This window comes from Mus musculus, chromosome 14 (genome assembly GCF_000001635.26).
Source record: "Mus musculus strain C57BL/6J chromosome 14, GRCm38.p6 C57BL/6J".
Lineage (NCBI taxonomy): Eukaryota > Metazoa > Chordata > Mammalia > Rodentia > Muridae > Mus > Mus musculus.
The window spans coordinates 97821517-97842100 of NC_000080.6; the positions used below are offsets into that span (position 1 = coordinate 97821517).

The 20584-nt window shown below is 36.6% G+C and overlaps 1 protein-coding gene across 2 annotated transcripts in view; it reads right to left on the reverse strand.

Annotated features, from left to right (window-relative positions):
* The window catches only part of Dach1 (dachshund family transcription factor 1), a 382920-nt gene that overhangs the window by 34671 nt on the left and 327665 nt on the right, over nucleotides 1-20584 (reverse strand). For both annotated transcript variants that reach the window (NM_001038610.2, NM_007826.3), the window contains 4 exons: nucleotides 18573-18724; nucleotides 9778-9925; nucleotides 6725-6868; nucleotides 6226-6294 (listed from right to left, as the gene is read on the reverse strand). In NM_001038610.2, the coding sequence (NP_001033699.1) occupies nucleotides 6226-6294; nucleotides 6725-6868; nucleotides 9778-9925; nucleotides 18573-18724 (513 nt within the window). The remainder of the gene's footprint in view (nucleotides 1-6225; nucleotides 6295-6724; nucleotides 6869-9777; nucleotides 9926-18572; nucleotides 18725-20584) is intronic.

Genomic DNA, 20584 nt, shown 5'->3' on the forward strand with positions numbered 1-20584 from the left:
TCTATCTCTATCTCTATCTCTATCTCTATCTCTATCTCTATCTCTATCTCTATCTCTATCTCTATCTCTATCTATATCTATATCTATATCTATATCTATATCTATATCTATTGAGAGAGAGAGAGAGAGAGAGAGAGAGAGAGGACGAGGGGACAAGGGAGGGAGGGAGGGAAGGAGGGAGGGAGGGAGGGAGGGACAGAAACCTGGGTGGGAAAGGGAACAGGGAAGGGAAGAGGGAAACATGATCAGGTATTGGGTGGGGAAAATAGGACAGAAGCCCTGAGGGCCAGCAGAAAGAATAGAAACAGGCAACCTGACAAGATGGAGGTAGGGGAACGCTCCAGAATATACCAGAGACCTGGGAGGTGAGAGACTCTCAGGACTCAAAGGGAGGGACCTTAGATGAAATGTGCAACAGTAGGGAGAGGGAAATTCTAGAGCCCACCTCCAGCAGAAAGAGAGGGAATCAAGTGCGGGATTGGGTTGCCATCCCACAGTCAAAACTATAACCCATAATTGTTCCTGTCTGAAAGACCTGCAGGGATGCATATGGGGAGGAGACTAAGGAAAAGGTCAAGCAACAGGTCCAAAGTGGGATCCACCTCAAGGAGACTCCAAGGCCTGACACTTTTACTGAGGCTATGGTGCACTCACAAAAAAGGACCTATCATGACTGCCCTCCAAAAGACCCAATGAGCACCTGAAAGAGTCAGATGCAGATATCTACACCCAACCAATGGGAAGAAGCTGGTGGCCCCTGTAGTTGAATTAGGGAAAGGATGGAAGAAGCTGAGGAGGAAGGCAACCCTATAGGAAGAAGAGCAGCAGTCTCAATTAACCTGGACCCAAGATCTTTCAGACACTGTGCCACCAACCAGAAAGCATATACCAGCTGATATGAGTTCCCCACCACATATACAGCAGACAACTGCCAGGTCTGGACTCAGAAGGAGAAGTTGTACCTAACCCAGGAGACTGGAGGCCCTAGGGAGTGGAGCATTCTGGTGGAATAGAGGGTTAGAGTGGATGGAGATATCCTTGAAGAGACTGGGGGGTGGCAAGGTGGTACAGGATATGGAACAGTCAGAGGGTGGACTGGGAAGGGATAAAATCTGGACTATAAAAATAATTAAATAAAATTAAAAAAGAAATTAGAAAGAAAAATATTTTTAAAAATGGGTGTTATTGCCTAGTGAGAGAGAATACCATGTGCAGAGGATTTACACTAATAAAACTATCATGTTTGTATATATACAGCATACATATATTTGAAAGTGATAGTAGAGTGAAGTTTGGGACCATAGTTTTTGACTACACGTAAACCATATAAAAACTGAATATGTGTATGAATTCTGTATATAAATGATCTTATAAAATGATCTTATAAAACATATAGTAGAGTATGCTTTTTAAACTCCAGCAGAAATTAAAATATGGGTGGTTGTTAAAAGTCACAGCATGGAAGACCTAATTGCAATGTAAATCAGACCCTGAAACAAATTGCTGTTAAATATTTGGATATTCACTGTGCATTTAGAATCTCAACCAAACTCATGAATTTTGAATTACTTATTTGCCATATCAGCAGTGCAGAATTTTTCCCTGTGCACTATAAACAGATTTACCTCATGATTCAAGAAAATGATTAACCATTAAACAATTAATGATTTTATTCTTCAGGATTATTTCTTACACCATTCTGTTTTCTTCTTTCTCATATTTTTGCTTTTATGGAAATGGTGATACAAAATGCCCATGAGATGCTGTCTCGTCTAGCCTAGGTGCTACTATGACAGTAATCATCTTGCATTTGAGTGGTCCTTAAGTATCCAAGATCTAGATGACTCACTCCAATGCCAAGGGTGGCATTATTGATGGCTAAAATCTTAAAAATACATGACGAGTATAAAAATTGTGGGTTATTTATGTTTTGTGTTGTTTACCAATTCAGATGAGTCATTTCAGAATAGAGAATGATTTCTGCTATGGTTGGACTGGGAATAAGAAGGCAGCTGAGCCTAGCACCACAGCTGGGCGTGGGGACTCTGGATGACATAGTGAGGCAAGGAAGTTTGGGTTTGTTTGTTTGGTTGGTTGGTTTGTGTTTTGTTTTTGTTTGTTTGTTTTATATTTCATCATGATCATCATCATCATCATCATCATCATCATCATTATTATTATTATTATTATTAACCTGTGAACAAGTTGGTACCCCACAGATCGCAAAAACACGTGACAGAGACTGGTTCATAAATGAGAAATGAGTTTGGACTCGTTCTTAATCGCCTTTTTATCTACTCAACTTTCTTTGTTTCATGCAGCTCACAGTTATTTTTCTTCTGTTGTACATTATAAATGTGTTAAGGTAATCTTGATGTTAAAAACAACAACAAAAAAATCAAAACAAAACAAAGCAAAAGAGGAAGGAAAAAAAAACCTTAGTATTACTCAATGGAGTTAGAGGGGGAGAAATCTGTTTTTGGTGTTCTTTCAAAAATATTAAATAGAAAGCTGAAGTAATGGTAATAGAAAGAATGGGGGCAGAGTGTGGTGACGTGTGCCTTAAAACAAGCAGTCAGGAGGCAGAGACAGGCAAATATCTGTGAGTTCCAAGCCAGCCAAAGGAGAGGAAGGAGGAGGAGGAGGAGGAGGAGGAGGAGGAGGAGGAGGAGGAGGAGGAGGAGGAGGAGGAGGAGCAAAGACAGAAGAAACTAATTAATAGGTATAAAGTTTTTCATCGCATAAATATTCTTTTTAAACTCTTAACTTTGAAAACTCATTAAACAAAACTGTGAACAGCACCAAGCAAATTAGGAATAAAAACGGCATTTTGAAATCAACAATCGAAAGGTATATAAATCCTACAGAGAAGAGGGGACAGGAAGATTGCAGGAGGTAGAGGGAGGGAGGACCTGGAAAGGAGAGAGGAGGGGGAGGAAAAACGGGACGGGGGCAGGATCAGGTACTGGAGGGGACAGGAGAAAGGTACAGAGGGTCAGGAAATCGAATAAAAATATGTAGCAGTGGGGGATGAGGAACTGGAGGCAGCCACTGGAGGGTCCCAGACGCCAGGGAAGGACCCAGTGCAGATGACTTTAGCCGAAACACACAGAGAAAGGGAGATAGGCCCTATAGAGATCACCTCCAGTAGACAGTCATGGCCTCCATTCGAGGGATAGGACCACCCGCCCATCTCAAAACTTTTAACCCAGAAATGTTCCTGTCCAAAGGAATTACATGGAGTGGAGACTGAAGGAAGGGCCATCTGCAGACAGCCCTACCTGGGGATCCATCCTGTCTGCAGACACTAAACCTCTGCACTGTTGCTGTTACCAAGAGGAGCTTGCTGACAGGAACCTGGTATGGCTGTTTCCTGTGAAGTTCTGCCACCTCCTGACCAATGCAGATGCAGATGTTTGGTTCCAACCAGCCTACTGAGCTTAGGGACCCTGGTGTGGGAGCTGGCAGAGCAGAGGGGAATTGCAACCCCATAAGAAAAACAATGTAGCCTGGCCTGGTGGTGCACACCTTTAATCCCAGCACTCTGGAGGCAGAAGCAGGTGGATTTCTGAGTTTGAGACCAGCCTGGTCTATAAAGTGAGTTCCAGAATAGTCAGGGCTCAAAAAAACCAAAACCAAAACCAAAACAAACAAAACCAAAAACCAAAAAAGAAAGAAAGAAAGAAAGAAAGAAAGAAAGAAAGAAAGAAAGAAAGAAAGAAAGAAAGAAAGAGAGAGAGAGAGAGAGAGAGAGAGAGAGAGAGAGGGAGAGAGAGAGGGAGGGAGGGAGGGAGGGAGGGAGGGAGGGAGGGAGGGAAGAAGGAAGGAAGGAAGGAAGGAAGGAAAAGAAAGAGAGAGAGAAAGAAAAAGAAAGAAAGAAAGAAAGAAAGAAAGAAAGAAAGAAAGAAAGAAAGAAAGAAAGAAAGAAAGAAAGAAAGAAAGAAAGAAAGAAAGAAAGAAAGAAAGAAAGAAAGAAAGAAAGAAAGAAAGAAAGAAAAACAATGTAGGCTGGTTGGACCATACAGAGCTTCCGGGGACTAGACCACCAACCAAGGTACAGGGAAGGATTCTTGTCTCTAGATACATATAAAGGGAGGATGGCCTTGTCTGACATCAATGGGAGGCCCTTGGTCCTGTGGAGGTTTGATGTCCCAGCATACGATAATGCTGGAGGGGCAGGAGAGGGTGGTGGGTGGGGGAGCACCCTCATAGAGGCAAAGGGGAGGGGAGAGAGGGCGAATGTGAGATTGAGGGCTGTGGAGAGGTGACCCAGAAGAGGGATATCATTTGAGATGTAAGGAAATGGAACAACTAATAAATCATCATCATCAAATACTGAAGCAATTTGGGTATGTTTACTACTTTATTCAGTTGATTTAATTCTTGAAAGTAAAAGAAAGAAAATAAAATCATTTTTTTCAGAGTACGTAAATCACAGCAACACAAATTTTGCATTTTCAATATTCATCCTTACATAGCAAGACTTTACTTATATTAAAATGCATGTTTAGAAATATGTGAACTTTAGAATTTAAAATGAAAATAGGAACAATTTCATTAATTACCCAAATTCTATTGCCTGTGCACTATGCCAGATATATTCTGGAATATATAAGCAACATATTTGGTGTGATTTCAGTTTTTTTGCGAAATAATTTCACTAAATAGCCCAGGATGGTTTTCCACTTGAAATTCCTCTGCTTTAATTTCTAAAAGTTCTAGAAATCACAGGCTTGTGGCACCTCACCCAAGTGCAAAAAAAAAGAAAAAACAATGGGGGGGAAAAAAACCTGTTGCTTCATCAATCCTAACAATGAATGACAATGAACATATAGAGATGTGTGATCCTTATAGCTTTTTCCTATGTTCATTGGAAGATTACATAAATATTATACCACACTGGATTGTCTGAGGTTTACTAGAGTATTTCATATGAGCTGAATTAGTGTATGCATAATCCCTTGTGTAAACACACCAGAACAGGTGTTACCTCCACCTGTACGGAGGGTCTCATTCCTCAGAATGAGAATTGGCTTGCTGGGAAGAGTAACTTTTCTTAGAAAGCATATTCTTTCATATGATCCAAAAGATGTGCATAAGTGCAGTGAAATGCATCATTCTGTTAAAAAGGAGATAGTTTTTGTATCTAGAACTTCATTAATCTTCTACTCAATAAAATATTTCCTAATAGCATATTATTCAAGTTTTGTTAATTAAAACTAATCATTATGACATAAGAACAGATAAATATTGGTTTCATATATAGCATTATATCCGCAGGGATATTTCTTCAATTTTTGGATGGTTATTTACTGGGTCATGTGATACAAAACAAGTGTGCTACTTTTACACTAAACCAAGGCTGACACTTTTCTTGCTGACTGAGACACACAATTAGTATCAAATGATGCCCTAAAAATGATTGAGCTTAAAATGTAAAACAAAAGCGTCGTGGAAGATTGTGGCCATCAATCATTTTAGAGTTCCCCTTGAAGAATCGTCTTTACTTGGAATAGAAAACAAATGTTCTTTTTCCCCCTGTTTCCATATTCATGTTGTAAGTGGATTTGTCTAGAATGGGTGTTGGAAAGTAAACGCTGCCTTCTGATTTCATTCTTGCTCAATCCCAGAGGCTCCACAATATACCATATCTAGCTTTCTAGCTGTTTAACACAACCTCCTTACTATCCTATATTTGATCTTGCTCAGCATACCTTCATTATTAAATGTATATTATAATATACAGAACATATGAAAATCCACATACGACCTAAACAATAATTCTTATTCTTAGCATTTAGTGAATATATTTTATATGTATCCTGCTGTGGCTGTCACACAAATGAGTAGACACCTTTACATTTTAAAACTATTTGTATAGCACATGACTTTATGTTGAATGGAATTTTACAGCCTGCCAGAATTAGATTGTGCTTCGAACACTCAATAAAACACATTCACTGTGTCCAATATTAAATCATACAATGTTTAAAATTAATTATTCCCTTTTAATTGCATTATATAAACAGAAATGACCTGTTAATTTAAAGAAAATCTATCAGCACAAAATGAATTCAGTCCTATAAACAAGCAAGATGAACTTGACCTTGTTTGAACTTGTTTTGATGTGGCCCAGATGGTAGGCTACATGCTTGAATAGCGGCCTAAAGCAGAGGAAAAACTCATATAGCCAGATCTAGATTTATAGCCTCTGCAAATTCCTACCTTGTATTGTCCTTTCAGCATCTGCTCTCCCTCCGCTGCGGTCAGCTTCTATCTCAGGGGTCAGGGAGTCTAAAAGCACAAAGAGTTAAGAAAGGACATAGATTTCATTTGATTCCTATTGTCTTTTAAAAACAAGAGCTACCTGTTCACTTGATACAGAATTAAAACCACGTAAGTCTCCTCTTTTCAAGATTTAACAGAATGGTAATTATAAGAATTTTCGGAAGGTGTAGATAGATAAAGTAAAATTGGACATATGATAGACTGAAGTAGGGGTTCTTGGATTAATCTTGCATCCTTTTTCTGTAGAAATGAATTTTGAGAAGCAGAAAAGCAATGCCAAGTCCCAGATAATGAGATCAAATCACACAATGATCAAATCACCTATCAAATAGCGCATGAGACCTAGACATATACACACTCACAAGCACATGTCAACATTGTCCTTCCTCTAATGCAAAGCAAAGTTGCGTATTCAAAAAAAAATGCATGTTCTCACCATTTAAGACCCGGAGACTGTCCGCTGAAGCTGCCTGTTTCAGTGTCTGCTCCGCTTGCTCACGGCGTTTTGTCTCAAATTCTAGTGCCTCCTGCAGTTTTCTCTTTGCTTTCTTTTCCTTCTTTAGCCTCTTTTGAACTATGGCTGGAAAAGAAACCTGCAAATTACTTTTCTGGTCTGTCATGATGCTGATTTACAAATGGTCAATAATCCTCATAGTATTTATTTCTCCTTATAGACCAGAGTCTGGCTACAATGAGGAAACCCCAAGTCCCAACTTCACCTTAAATTATCCCAAAGAATATGTTCATAAAAGCCAATTCTATATTTAACCCTTAAATAACTACAAGAATGGCTTAATTGTCCTATGAAGAGATAAATTTAACAGATGGTACTAACTACAGTAAATTTTGTGTTCACTGATACAGGGAGCTTGTTAAAATAAACGTTGTGGCTTAGTCTCTGCTTAGAATCAGTTCACTGCAGAGTACACTCAATAGTGCATATTTTTGTGTGCATATTATACAGCACACACAATAATGCATCCTGATGTATGTGTGTCCCTCATCTCAGGAGGCCGTACCTCTACAACTGCTGCTGAAAGAAACCAAAAAGAAAAAAAAAACCAACAACTAGATTTTTAATAATTATTCCTTCTGATTTTATAAAATAGAGAATATTGCATGTATATGAGGAATGACATAATTATGTCATTCATATGTAGAAGTAGTCATTTTAACATAATTATAATATCAACATAATCAGCAATATTATTTTTTTCTAAAATTGATTCCTTCCTGGGTAATACTATAGCATATTTCAAGGAAACATATTATAGCTTCATTTTGTTGAAGTTAGAGTATATATCAAATCTTCCTTGAAGTTATAATGTTCGACCGACGACATGGTTTCGTATGAAAAAGTAGAGTATGATACTGAAGTTGGTTATGATACATTTTCTCCCATGAGATGATTAGAATAGTGGTGCCTAATGCTAATCAACAAATAATAACAATATGAACAATCAAAATGTACATCCATAGATTAAATGGTTTTTACTCTGTCTACACCTATGTAGATGGACTTAGGAAGAAATGGAGGCAAATGTTAATTCTTTAAAAATTATCTATCTGGATAATTAAAAAGCACTCTGGATGTTTGACATCACTGTGACAAATTTAATCTTTGAGCTATAAAGGGAAACGGCTCTGTGTCTTGCTACCCACTGAAGAGCAATGCATTTACTTAATTTCATATTTAATAGGCATGTAAAGGTAGGAAAGTCTTCTAGTAAATATTTAGTCTCAGTTTCTATTCCCCATGTCTCATTTGTATCACCATTCGGTCTACCTTGATGGCAGCCCATTAACCCTTGAGCTCATTGGCTTTTGTATCATATATCTCAAATAATTTTACCCCTAATGGGCATTGACTACATTGTTATCTATGAAATAATTGGCACTGATTCAAAATAATGCTAATTTTCTTTAAGAATGAAATAATATTTTTATTTTACTGTACTTGTAGTTTCTTTTTCCAAATGTTATATTAGTATTTATCCATGAAAAGATCTAGTAGTTTTGAAACAAGTTTATAAAGAGCACATGATCATGAAACATGAATACGCAGCACTGAGCCATTTACCATTTAATTTCCTCCTATATGGTTGCCTGAAATAAGATTGAACCAGTTGTCTGCAGGATAACACACTTATAAGTAGATACATTTATAGTGGGTAAGTATGAATAATTATTATTTTCAGCTTACTGTTGGAAGTTAATTAAATGGGAGGAGATTCAAGGTGTGATCTGTGGATGTTTTGCCCTCTAGTGGTTAGAGGAATAATACTGAAGGTAAAACTTGGTCTTACTAGACTTGCCAGTCTCCAAAGGTTATTTTAGAAATGCTACGGCCTATCATTTAATCTTATATGAATCTTCTTCAGGCTAGAAAAACGGTAGAAACATGGCTCTCTCATCAAAAATGGTTCCACAGATTCACCTCTTTGCTCAAACATCCTCATTCACTTCACACACATCTATTATCATGCTTGAATTATTTTAGTTCTTAAATCTATGCATACTCATTATTTTATACCATGTTATATACTGAATGAGTGTTATGTGATGTATGATGATGTCTCTAAAAAGCTGAGTTCAGAAACCTACTAGATATTGATTTATAACAACTAATGCAATAACTGTGGAAATTCTAAAACAGAAACAATGATCTTTAAATGACCACCTCAAAGATGAAAGGTGGACAGTTGAAGAATCTATAATGGATACTTATAAAATTAAGGAAAGAGAAATCAACCTTTTCTACAGATCTTGTGAAATCATGTAGCTGAATCGAAGGAGAGATTGGCTGTCATCGTCAAATTCATGTAAAAAATAAATACACAAATATGAATGACCTTCAAAATTATTTATCGATGACCAGTAAAATATTGTAAAAGAAACAATTTGCAGATCAATAATGCCATTATTTTTATCCAATAAGAATTCACTTTGATCTGTACTTTATGTACTTGACCTTGTTGAATGAAAATGAAGCATTCAGAAGGAAAATCGTACAAACACTTAACTTCAGTCATTTGCTCAGATATTCATCAAGCTTCCATGTCAGTTGATAAGTATCTCACCAAACCTGTTTTGCTTGAATAATCAGTCTTTTCTATTTTAGTTTTATGACTTTAACTCCTGAGGTTTTTCAAAGAGCAACTGTGAGTGAACACAACATTCTTCTTCAGAGTTCTCATCTTATCAGAGCCCATTCTTATCGTAAGGAATATGAATTCATTAAACCCTATAAGCAAGGAAAACTATATGATCAATGATATGGATAGATATACCCAATCCTGAGGTAGAAAACAGAAGATAGTATGGACTTTGAACATTCATAAATACAACAGACTTGGGAATCAAGTACTATTCTGAGCTTTGTTACAGGCAACGTAGCAAAAATTAAAGTAAGCAACCAAACACAGAACAGTATTTTTATGTCAAATATTTCACTTAAACTTTTGGAATTGTGTGGACTTTCCCAGGTACCTCTGTTCTTTTGTTCCATGGCCAGCTGCTTCTCCAGTGTTTCTCTTAGTTCTCTTTCTCTTAAAAAATCCATCTTCAGCTCTGTTTTTTCCAGTTGGACCTGCTTTTCTTGAGCTCTGGCATTGTCTATGGCAACTTTCAAGAGGCCCTGGACAAAGAAGGTATTCAGCATAAGGATATTTTGGTATAAAACCCATTTTGTTAGTTATTTGGATGTATTCAATTCCTGCAAACACAAATGCATAAATACAACAATTAAAACAAACTAGAAAACCTTCTAAGTCTAATTAAACTATTTAGAAAGACAAGTATTTATGGTATGTGGGTTCATTGGTTTGAAGTAGACTATTTAGCTTTTGAAAAAGATAATAAGTGTCACACCAAAGCATACTATAAAATACAAATGGGAAAAGTTGCAGGCAACAGTTCTACAGGAGCCATCCAGCGTGGCCTGGTAGGCTGACAGCATCTTCAAATTCATGCAACCATTCCCCAACAAGGACACACCCTCTAAAACTTGTAGGGAATTGCAGGCTGGTCTCCAGTTGAGCTGAAGTCTGAACCCTGATGGTCATAATTCACCTTCATGACATGGTAGGCGTTCCCTCATGATCCTGTAACTCTGGCCCCTGCCTAAATTACCACCTCCCACAACCTGCACAAGAGAAGCATGGTAGGTAGTCATGTAAAAGCAATGGCCCACGCTTCTGACCTTCAGGCTAAACTCCTCTCCAGTTACCTAGCAACAATAAAGTCCATAAAAGGGGCTTTTAGGCCCCCACCTTGCTCTCTTGCTCTTACTCCTTTGTTCCTTTACCTCTCACTTCTCTCACTTCTCTCTCCTCTTTCTCATTGTCTTCTTCTTTCCTCTCCTCTCTCCCTCTTTCTCTCTCTTTCACTCTAGCCTTCTCTCCCTCTCCCTCTCCCTCTCCCTCTCCCTCTCCCTCTCCCTCTCCCTCTCCCTCTCCCTCTCCCTCTCCCTCTCTCTCTTCAATAAAGCTCCTAAACCAGAGTGTCTCTGCTCCATCAAGATCCACTGCAACACTCTCACCAGTGTTGGGAACCTCTTTCCCTATTCCCTCTCTCCAATAACCCCAGGGCTACAGGGTATGGCCTCGGGGTCCCCCGCTGTGTGGGTCAGGCATGCTCACCCTGGGCTGAGTGGAAAAGTGTCTAGCAACTCTGCCTGCATCCACCTGCCCAGAGCACAGGAACTCTGGCCAGATGATAGGTCCCTTTTCCTCCCCAACTTCTCCCCAGGACCTCCCTTTATTTTGTTCCCTACAAAAGCTGTCTTTCATTGTGTTCCTCACTTCAAGCTATCTGTGTCTGCTGGAGGAAGCTTTCTCTTCCCTCTATAACTTCACACGGCTCACACCCCCATTTTACTTTACCTTTGCCTAAAGCTACAATTCAGAAGACTTCTCTAATCATCCAACCAGAAATGCCCTTCATGCAGATGTTGTTAGCCCTTCTTGATCATTATGATTAGGTTCACAATTAAGTAATATTACTAGATATCTATGTATTCACTGGTTTATATCATCCCTCTTCCATGATAATGTAAGTTTTTGACAAAGGCAAGGATATTTGTTACCATTTAGCACTCAGTCTCCAATAACCCAAACCATGCCCATAAAATATTAAAATACTCAAAAATTAAAATGATCATTCTGCTATATTTTTGAGATCATAATATAATTAAGGCATCTAGAACAAAAGATTAGCTATCAGTCATCTTTATGAAAACCTTAAAAGTACTTTAATAATCTGAGAATAATATTAGGAGAGAATGTCACAGGCAAGTAAGAGTTTAGTGAAAACAAAACTTACTTAGCCTTACAACTGATCATAGGGATATGTACTTTTCTGATGTATAATTTTCATCAAATTTAGCTGTTCCTTCATATTTTAAATGTAAAATGTGAGCACACAGTCGACATATTAAAAAAAAAATCCTGTGTGCTTTGTCAGAGAAGTTATTTAGGTCCAAAGTTATTACTGAAAATTGCAGTTAAAAATTCTATCACCATGAATTCAGCAATGCAAAATGCTATATTTGGAGTATAAAGTATTTTGTCATGGTCTGTGAATGTGCCAGTCTGAAATTTGCTATTGAAATTACACAGGAGGTGGAATTTAATGCCATTGCTAGACATTCTCAAGGATTCAACTTTTTTTTTAAGTTAGTATGAAAACTTTGAACCAGGAATTTCAACTTTGGCTTGACTTGAACGAGAATATAGACAGATAGTCTGTCTCCAGCAGAACAGCGTAACTCTTAATGCACTCAAAACCATTATATATATAATTATTGTGTGCTATGTTCGACCTAGAGTTTTCTGGCTTAATTCTTTTTCTATGTAGCAGCTCTTTCACTCCCACTCTCTGGTTGCTTAATAATAAAACACAGCTTCTAAGGAAACTGACATCTTAACTGAATTCAGTAACATTCCTGTATATGTTTCTTCTGCACCAGGAACAAACAATTAGTAACAAATGAAAGAGATCATTACATCAAGTGCCCTTTTAGATCACCCCAATTAAAACTTTAGTTTAGCTGTATTTTAATTCTAAGATACCAAATTCTAATTTTCTGCTCTGATTGCTCTTGTTGACTTATCTTTGAAAGATGTACTCTCACTGCAATGTCTAGAGATTATTTAGCAAGATGCCAATGTTGGCACCACTTAATGTGTTGATTGGTTGTATTATCAGTAGCTGTTTAAAATAAATTACTATTAAACTATTATTGTCCTTGTGTGACAAGACACAATATTTTGGTGTTCTTAAATATGAAATAATCATTACAAATAAACACTTGACTAATGTTAAGCTCTAATATGTGTGATTTTATTATTAATATCAGTTTGTAAAGGATGAAGTTGCTTGGAGCATTAACATTTACTTTATCCTTTTGTTACAGTTATTGATAACTGTAGCCAATGGTGTTTTGATTGTGTCTGAAAAACATTAGCTTTTAGGATCTTATGCTCAATAGAGACTATATATAACTATTTAAAATGTAGACTTTAAATTTAAGCACATCAGTAGGAGTCCAGTGTGAACTAAAGTCTGCATAAGGACCAGACTCACCCATACTCAATGGTAAGGTATCACCAGCAGTAAGTCTGTGCATAACAATGTAAATACAGACTGCTAATTCAAGATCAGTGCAACGGGAGACTGGAAAAAAGCAACACCAAGCAGTGTTCGCAACATCTACATGCTCTTAAGACACCATTTGACTCTCCGTCCCAATATTCTCAAATTTGTGTAAATTCTGTTGCAGTTCCAAGTAGGTGGTGTGCAGAAGTTCACAGTAACCATGTGGTCTCACATGGAAGGACTATATCTGCCCAGTGCTATGACATTTTATACCACAGTTAAGAGGGGAAGGTTTCAAGCATGAATTTTTTTTCCTCTAAAGGGTCTTTGTATTCTCATAACACTGAATTTGGGTGATGGCTCTAAGGAAATAGAGTTGAGGTTTATTCTGAGGCACAACAATGGTAAGACAATGAATGGTTGGTTGTCCACAGATTTATTTTCACAATGTTTATGATTGATGTTCATGATCATAGAAATTCTTATTAGCTAAAATATTTTCTCTTCTTTCTTTTCCCCCACAGAAGGTAAACCACCTCATAAAATTGCCGAGGTGGGTGACTGCAGTGAGCTTAACAGTGTTACTACAGTTTCTACAATTCAGGCAGCACATGAGAGGACTTCCAGAAATTCTCATATGAATACCAAGTTTTAGACACACCAGCTCTCTCCATGAGTAAAAGTTTCCTTATTCTATTCTACTTTTGTGTTATATTCAAATTTGTTTTTGAAAGTGACATAAAATTTCTACCAAATAATGTGCCATAGAGAAAATGAGTAAAACTTCCCATCTGAGGAAGACTAGAAGCAATTCTTTTGCCCAACAAAATATTAAAACTTAAAAGAGAAAGGTCCAGAGGGCTCAGAGATTCACCTAAGACCTTAGTAGTCTAGGGCTTTAGGTCAGAGCATCATCTATGTGAAAGTCCTGAAAACCAGACTTTTGACAATAGAAAGAAAAAATGACAGCACGAAGTAATGATCTATGACAGAAGTATTATTAAATCTCTTCTCAGTCTAATATTACAGAGTTTCCCAAAGTTGATCAATGACGTTCTTCCTATGAAATATCCCTTCTGTGTTTAAGCACACCTTGTGAGTCATGTGTGCTTATAGTAAGTCAGCCAGTGCTCTGAAATCACTATTCCCATATCTACCTCACTATCCTTATATGCACAGCCATTATATCCAAAGATGTAGGAGAATCATTGTAAAATAGAACGGTATGTGGTTAGGTGGCAGGGGATATAGGGCCTAGCGGTCAAGTCTGATGAACTAAGTTCAGTTTCCAGACACAAATGATGGAAGGAAGGAAAGAACCAATTGTAAGTTCCTTGCTGACCTCCAGGTGTGCACCATGACAACCCCCTCCTTTACTCACAACCACATGTACAAAATTTTAACATCAGTATTTTAAACTGTATAGAACCATTGCAATTGGCACACTATATTTTCTTACTAGTACTGATCATAGTATTGTTGCTACTGTAAATAATGTTTAGCCAATAAGATATATAGTCCAGGATTTGAACTGTCGTTGTTGTTACCATCACGGTGGTGTTCAGAATCCTGGGTATACTTTAGCATTATTTTTACTTCAGTCTTGCCCAAAATTGTATGAGGAAAAAAGGAAAGAAAATCACATTACATAATCATAAAGGATGTAATACCAATATTGGCAACTTTAACCTAGCCAGGCTTTGGTTATAATGTTATTTTCTAGATAGGTTTAAATAAACTTTATATAAATAAGGCAAGTAAACAAGCTCTTCATTTTTTCACAGAATATAAAAGGCAACGTAAAACAGTTGTGTGCTATGATGATGCTGGTTCGAAGATGGATAATGAGAGTTTCTCAGTCGTGATACTTAGGCGAGTTCTATTTCCTTGTATTTCCTCTCACACTCAAACGCAAAGTGCTTCCCAAACGCCATAGTTGTGTTATATTTAATGATTAAACCAGAGTAAATAAAATTGGGGCTGTCCTTTTCTCCTTCTACCATCTCTTTTAGGATTTTCTTCATTGGTTAATTTCTGATTTACTGGTGTTATTTTTGGTGACACTGGAAGATTGAACATGGGGCCTTGAACATGCTAGGTAAGCCAAACACTCTACCACTGAACCAATGCCATTTTTTAAACTTCTCTCTGCACACAAACCACCATGAACCCTCTTTCTGTCAATACCCTTTAATATAAGTATCTTTAGAAATAACTTTATCTATAACTAAATGCACTGTCTTCATCCTCTCTTTTATTTCAACTTTTACTTATGAATCTAAACTTAAACTCTATTATGTGTAAGTCAGAAGTGCCCTTCCCACTGAACTGCTTCACTAGCTTCACTTCTGTTCATTCTACAGTGAATTTGCATTTTCACTGTATACACTGGTTTGGGGGTAAAAAAGACACAAGTAATTACACTGTCAGTTCTAAGACTTAATGTTTAGTGATTTAAGATTAGAATCCTATTGAGTGTACTCTATTTTCAGCCAATATTTGAAGGTGTCCCATCCAAGTATTTGACTCTAAAACATTTATTTCCTCATATTAAACTGCCTTGTAATCTGTCCAGGGACTACACAAACAGAAAGCTGTGGTGAAATATGTGCATACTAAATATACCAAAGTACCATGTAAAAATACAAGTTCTAAAAAAAGAAACGGAATGAAATTTTATTCCTCCCTTAGCATTAATTACTGTTATTCATTTTTGGGTATTTTCATTTTCACTTTTAGTTTATAAAATTCTCAAGTGATATAAATCAAACTCTACAACTCTTCTATGTCCTGAATTCTTAAAGCATTAATAAAATATTTTAATGAGTGTTCAATTTTTACATGCAAATACATTTTCCATAAGTCTTACTTCTAAAGTAGAAAGAGATGGAAACCATTAAAATGATATTGTGGAGGACACATCTGTAGCAATCATCACAGATTTAATTATTAAAAGTTGTTAACAAATACTATACTGTAAAATCACTTGCATTGAAAACGATGCTATAAACAATATTTTAAAGGAATTTGGGAAATTACTCTTCATGGCAACAAGGAACTTTCCAGATAACCATAGAAGATTAAGCTGACTATATGAGTGTGTTACAGTTCTGATACAGAAAGCAGAGAACTCAATTATACATACTTGGACCTGAAGACAAAAATTGAGGTGGGCAGATTGTAATTACCCAAATTAAAATTGAGACAGCAAACATATTCATATTCTATACCTAATAAGCCCGGATCATGATTGTTTAAGCATTTTATATGACACCTTGGATAATGCCATTATTCAATAAATGGGCCAATAATAAGAGTTAGCAACTGTGGTGTCTTACAAACTTACTTTAAATCATCAAAAAATCAGCACACACACACAAACACACACACACACACACATATATGATTATAAGTATGCATTTGTATTTGTTTCTCTGTGTTTGGAACTCTGATTTTATTTTTTTATTTTTACTTTATGTATACATATGTTCATGAATGTGTACATGAGGGTGTTTTAAATATTTATAGGCATATAACACCTATGTCTATATAGACATGCTAAGACTAATGTAAATACATATAATTTTTAATTAAGGAATTTTAAATTGATTATCTAGCTTTAATAGTTCCAGATCTCAATCAATAAAACCTAAAAATTAATACTTTAGCTTGTTTTGCGTATCACCCTATAGGTAATTTTTCTAAGCTATGTCCTCGGGGCATATGTTTGAAAAAGAAAGCAGGTTTAGAATACTTAAATACTTAAATATTTAATTTGCCTAAAATATGTATGTTTGATTTTCTCTTTCTTTCTAAAATAAATACTTAGTTAGAAGTTATGGGAATGCATGCATAGACTAAGTACTCATAGCATCCTGTGGGGGGATGGATGGATACGTCCTAACTATCAATACTTGACTTAGAGCTGTGAATGTTAGCACAGTCTTCAGGCCTAGAGTGCAGCCGTTCCTCAGAGGAATAAGAAGCTTTGTAACACAAACTGGATTTTATTTGGTGCTGAAATTCAAATCAAGTTAGACTGTTCAAAGTTAGCTTAATATGGAGTTATACATAGAATAAAATACTGTTCTCTACTTTTCTTAATTTATTAGTTCCTTGAGAATTTTACATCTTTTTAAATCATATTCACCCCTACCCTCCCTTCTCCCAGATCTACCCCCTTATCTGCACACCCAAATTTGTCTCTTTTCCTTCTGTGTGTCTCTTTGTCTGTCTGTCTGTCTGTCTCTGTCTTCCCCTGTCCCTCTCAGTGTCTGTCTGCCTTTCATTCAGTGTCTGTTTTTCTGTCTCTCTGTTGTCTCTCTCTGACTCTTGTTCCCACTCTCTTGCTTGCTCTCTCCCTCTTCTCTCCCACTTTCTGTCTCTATCTCTCTGTCACAATCTTGCTGTCTCTCTCTGTCTCTGACTCTGTCTCACTCTCGCTCTCTCACTGACTCTCTCTGTCTCTGTCTTTCTGTCACCATCTCCCTGTCTCTTTCTTTTATTAAATTATTTCATTTATTTATGCTCTAAACATCTCCCATCCCCTTCCCTTCTCCCTCTTCTCCACCCCCTCCCCTTTACTTCTGAGAGAGTGCTTCCCACCCACACACTCACCCAACCACACCCATTACTTGTAATATGGGTAAAATTTCAGGGAAAGTGTCTCACGTTTACTTTCAGATATAACCACTAATTTGGCCATGATAGAAATGACTTTGGACTGATGACTTTTTTTCAATTACCAAAATATAAAAACCTTAATGTTGAATACAGTTCTTGCAATTCTAATTACATTCATATTAAAAATGCCATATTAATAGATGAGAAGATATGTTACATTAAAGGCCTCCTGTTATGTCCTTGGAGAGGTAAATAAAATTAATTACGTTTCTACTGGGGCAAAGTTTAATATGGTAGGAAATGTGTTTAAGAAAATATAACAGAGGATAGAGTGCAAGGCTGACAGCATGTCTTCTTCAAGCTCCTCCTAAGATGGGGAAAGCTCCATCTGGGGTCCACATGATCCCTTCATGCGTGGCAAGAAAACTATGCTTTCTTCTATCCCAAACACTTTTATTATCTTGGCTCCCTGCACTATGTTATTGTTAACTCTAAGTATTTTTGATTCATAATGTACTGTACGTAAAATATACATCCTGAGGGCCACATAGGAAATCCGTAGAAACATTTCTATGGCTTTTTGAAGTCTATTCTTTGAAGAGTCCTTACTAACTGAAACAAACTTATTTATGAAAGAAGCGATTATTTAGTAATCTTCTATGTTAGACATATTTAAAATGACTAAACATGTTATTTCCTCACTGGAAGGCCAGACGTTTAAAAATATCTAAATATTTACTAGAACTTGTATGCTGTCATTTGGTAAGTCAGACAAATTTATATACTTAAATTGGTCCCATTATTTGGCAATAAAGAGAAAGTTTGTGGGGGGGGGTTCATAAGTGCTCACATCAGTTTTGTGGACCTTTATGAAGTATTTGTTGTGTATTTCTATAAGAATTTGGCTAGCGTAGACAGCTAAAATTTAATGTTGTGTAGAAATGTTTAATACCATTGATCAGACAGTCTCAAGATAATTATTTGAAATAGTTTGTATTTTAGAAAACTAATTCTCATGTGTTTGTGTTTCATGCTCCTTTCACACACAGTGAAAAGAAACCTACCTGTATGTTAGTGAGAAGAGTCTCTATGGAGGACAGGCCATCAGGAAACAGAAAGGGAGATGGGAAGCCGGGAGGTAGTGGTTGTCCATGCCCAGTTAGAGAAAGTTTGTCGATGCTGTCTCTTGCGGTTGGTGTGGAAAGTGGGGTCTCATCTGTATGTGATTGAAACAAAAATATAGAACAAGTTACGCTTGTCTGTTTTTATTAGACCTCAGTAATGGCTTCCCCAGTGGTTTCCAGAACATTTATTGCAAATTGGTTCCTGCTATCAGGAGAAAATGCTTTCTGCTGAATTTTCTTTAATGAAAAAGCTGTGGAGATACAACAAGATAACATTAATGAGTAACTTTATAAGCCTTTTAAATGCAGTCTCTAATGAGACTGAGTTTACAGTGCCATAGAATCTTTTTAAAACAAATATTATCTCATATATAGTTGTGATAATATATTCAGGCTGACTTTATGGGCGCCTTCCCAATTATCTCATTTTAGTTTGTTCTGTTTGGATTGACAATAGAGTATTTCTAAAGCTTTATACAAGAGAAATGTTTTGTCTGTCAGGATGTTTTCTTCTCAATTAACCCTTCCTTTCTATCATCCAAACATAGTCTTAATAAGATTAATGAAGAATCTACAAGTGAAACCTCCTTTTGCTTTTATTTCTCTCCTGTCTTCTTCATTTTTTTTAAAGTATCTAAACAGGAAGGCTGGAATCCAAAAGTATTGTTTCTAAGTTACAATTAAAATAATCACTCTCATTAGCTAAAAAATGTATTTTAAAAACTTAAACAACCAGTGTTTTCACATAAAAAGGAAACTGAAAAAAAAAGCAATAAAAAAAATGTAACTTCCAGCACAGTATAATGGAAATCCTATTACCCTTCTGAAGTAAATTTTCATTTCTTTCCATGGTTCCATATTCTTCAAAATTTAGGCAACTCAGAGTAACAACCAAACACAAGTACTCTTTCTTTTTATTTGAAAGAGTTTTCATTTTGCTCTTTATTATTTGATTTAAACACTTAAATACTTTCAAAGGAAGTGGAAAGTATTGGTGGCTTAATCATACAGAAGTTTTACTTAGGGCAGTAATCTCTATTTTAAAATATTTTAGTATTTCACACTAAGAAAATTAATCAGCACAATATATTTGCTTAGCCCTGATACTATCTCTCAATTCTACAAATGGCTAAAAATTCCAGCATACTTGAGTTTTGCTTATAATTTGATTTCACTATTCTCAATAATTCTTTTATTTTATCCTACAGTACCTTTTCACACAGCAACTTGTCCAAATCTCTCTCTCTCTCTCTCTCTCTCTCTCTCTCTCTCTCTCTCTCTCTCTCTCTCTCTCTCTCTCTCTCTCTCTCTCTGTCTCTCTCTCAGGGATATCACAGAAGGTGCCGTACCTTATTATCTTCATTAATGTCAGAACATAGTAAATGATATACCTCACCATTCCAGACTTTTAGTCAATGAACCAAATAAGACGAAGCTAGGGAGGGATGTGAGAGACAGAAGATGTCCTATTGACTATGTTCCTATAACGCTCACTAACTCTTCTGCAATTTCTCCTTCCACTGCCTCTGTTAACTCACTGACAGAAGATCTCAATCAGCATGTACTTGAAGCAGAAACAATAAGCAACTAAGCCCGAACTCAAGATGCCTCATTTTATCAGAGCTTTCACCTAGGGTAGAGAAAGGCTTGTGTCGTGCTACCCCATGGCTAATATCTGTAAGGCAATTTTGGACACCATTTACCTTGCTGTCATAAATTACTTTTCTGGACCAAGGCTGCTAGTGTTTTCTTATAATGGTTCTGAAAAGGCACTTATTAAACATCTATGTTCATGTGTCATTGTTTAAGAAAGGGGAGCAATATTTTTTGATCAGTTTCACCTTAGCTGTCACATGGTAAGGAAAATGTGCCTTAATAGATCATGGGGATAGTAATTGCTTGTCTTTTGAAGAAAGGCAGAGAGTCTGATGACCACCTGAGGATTTTTCCTG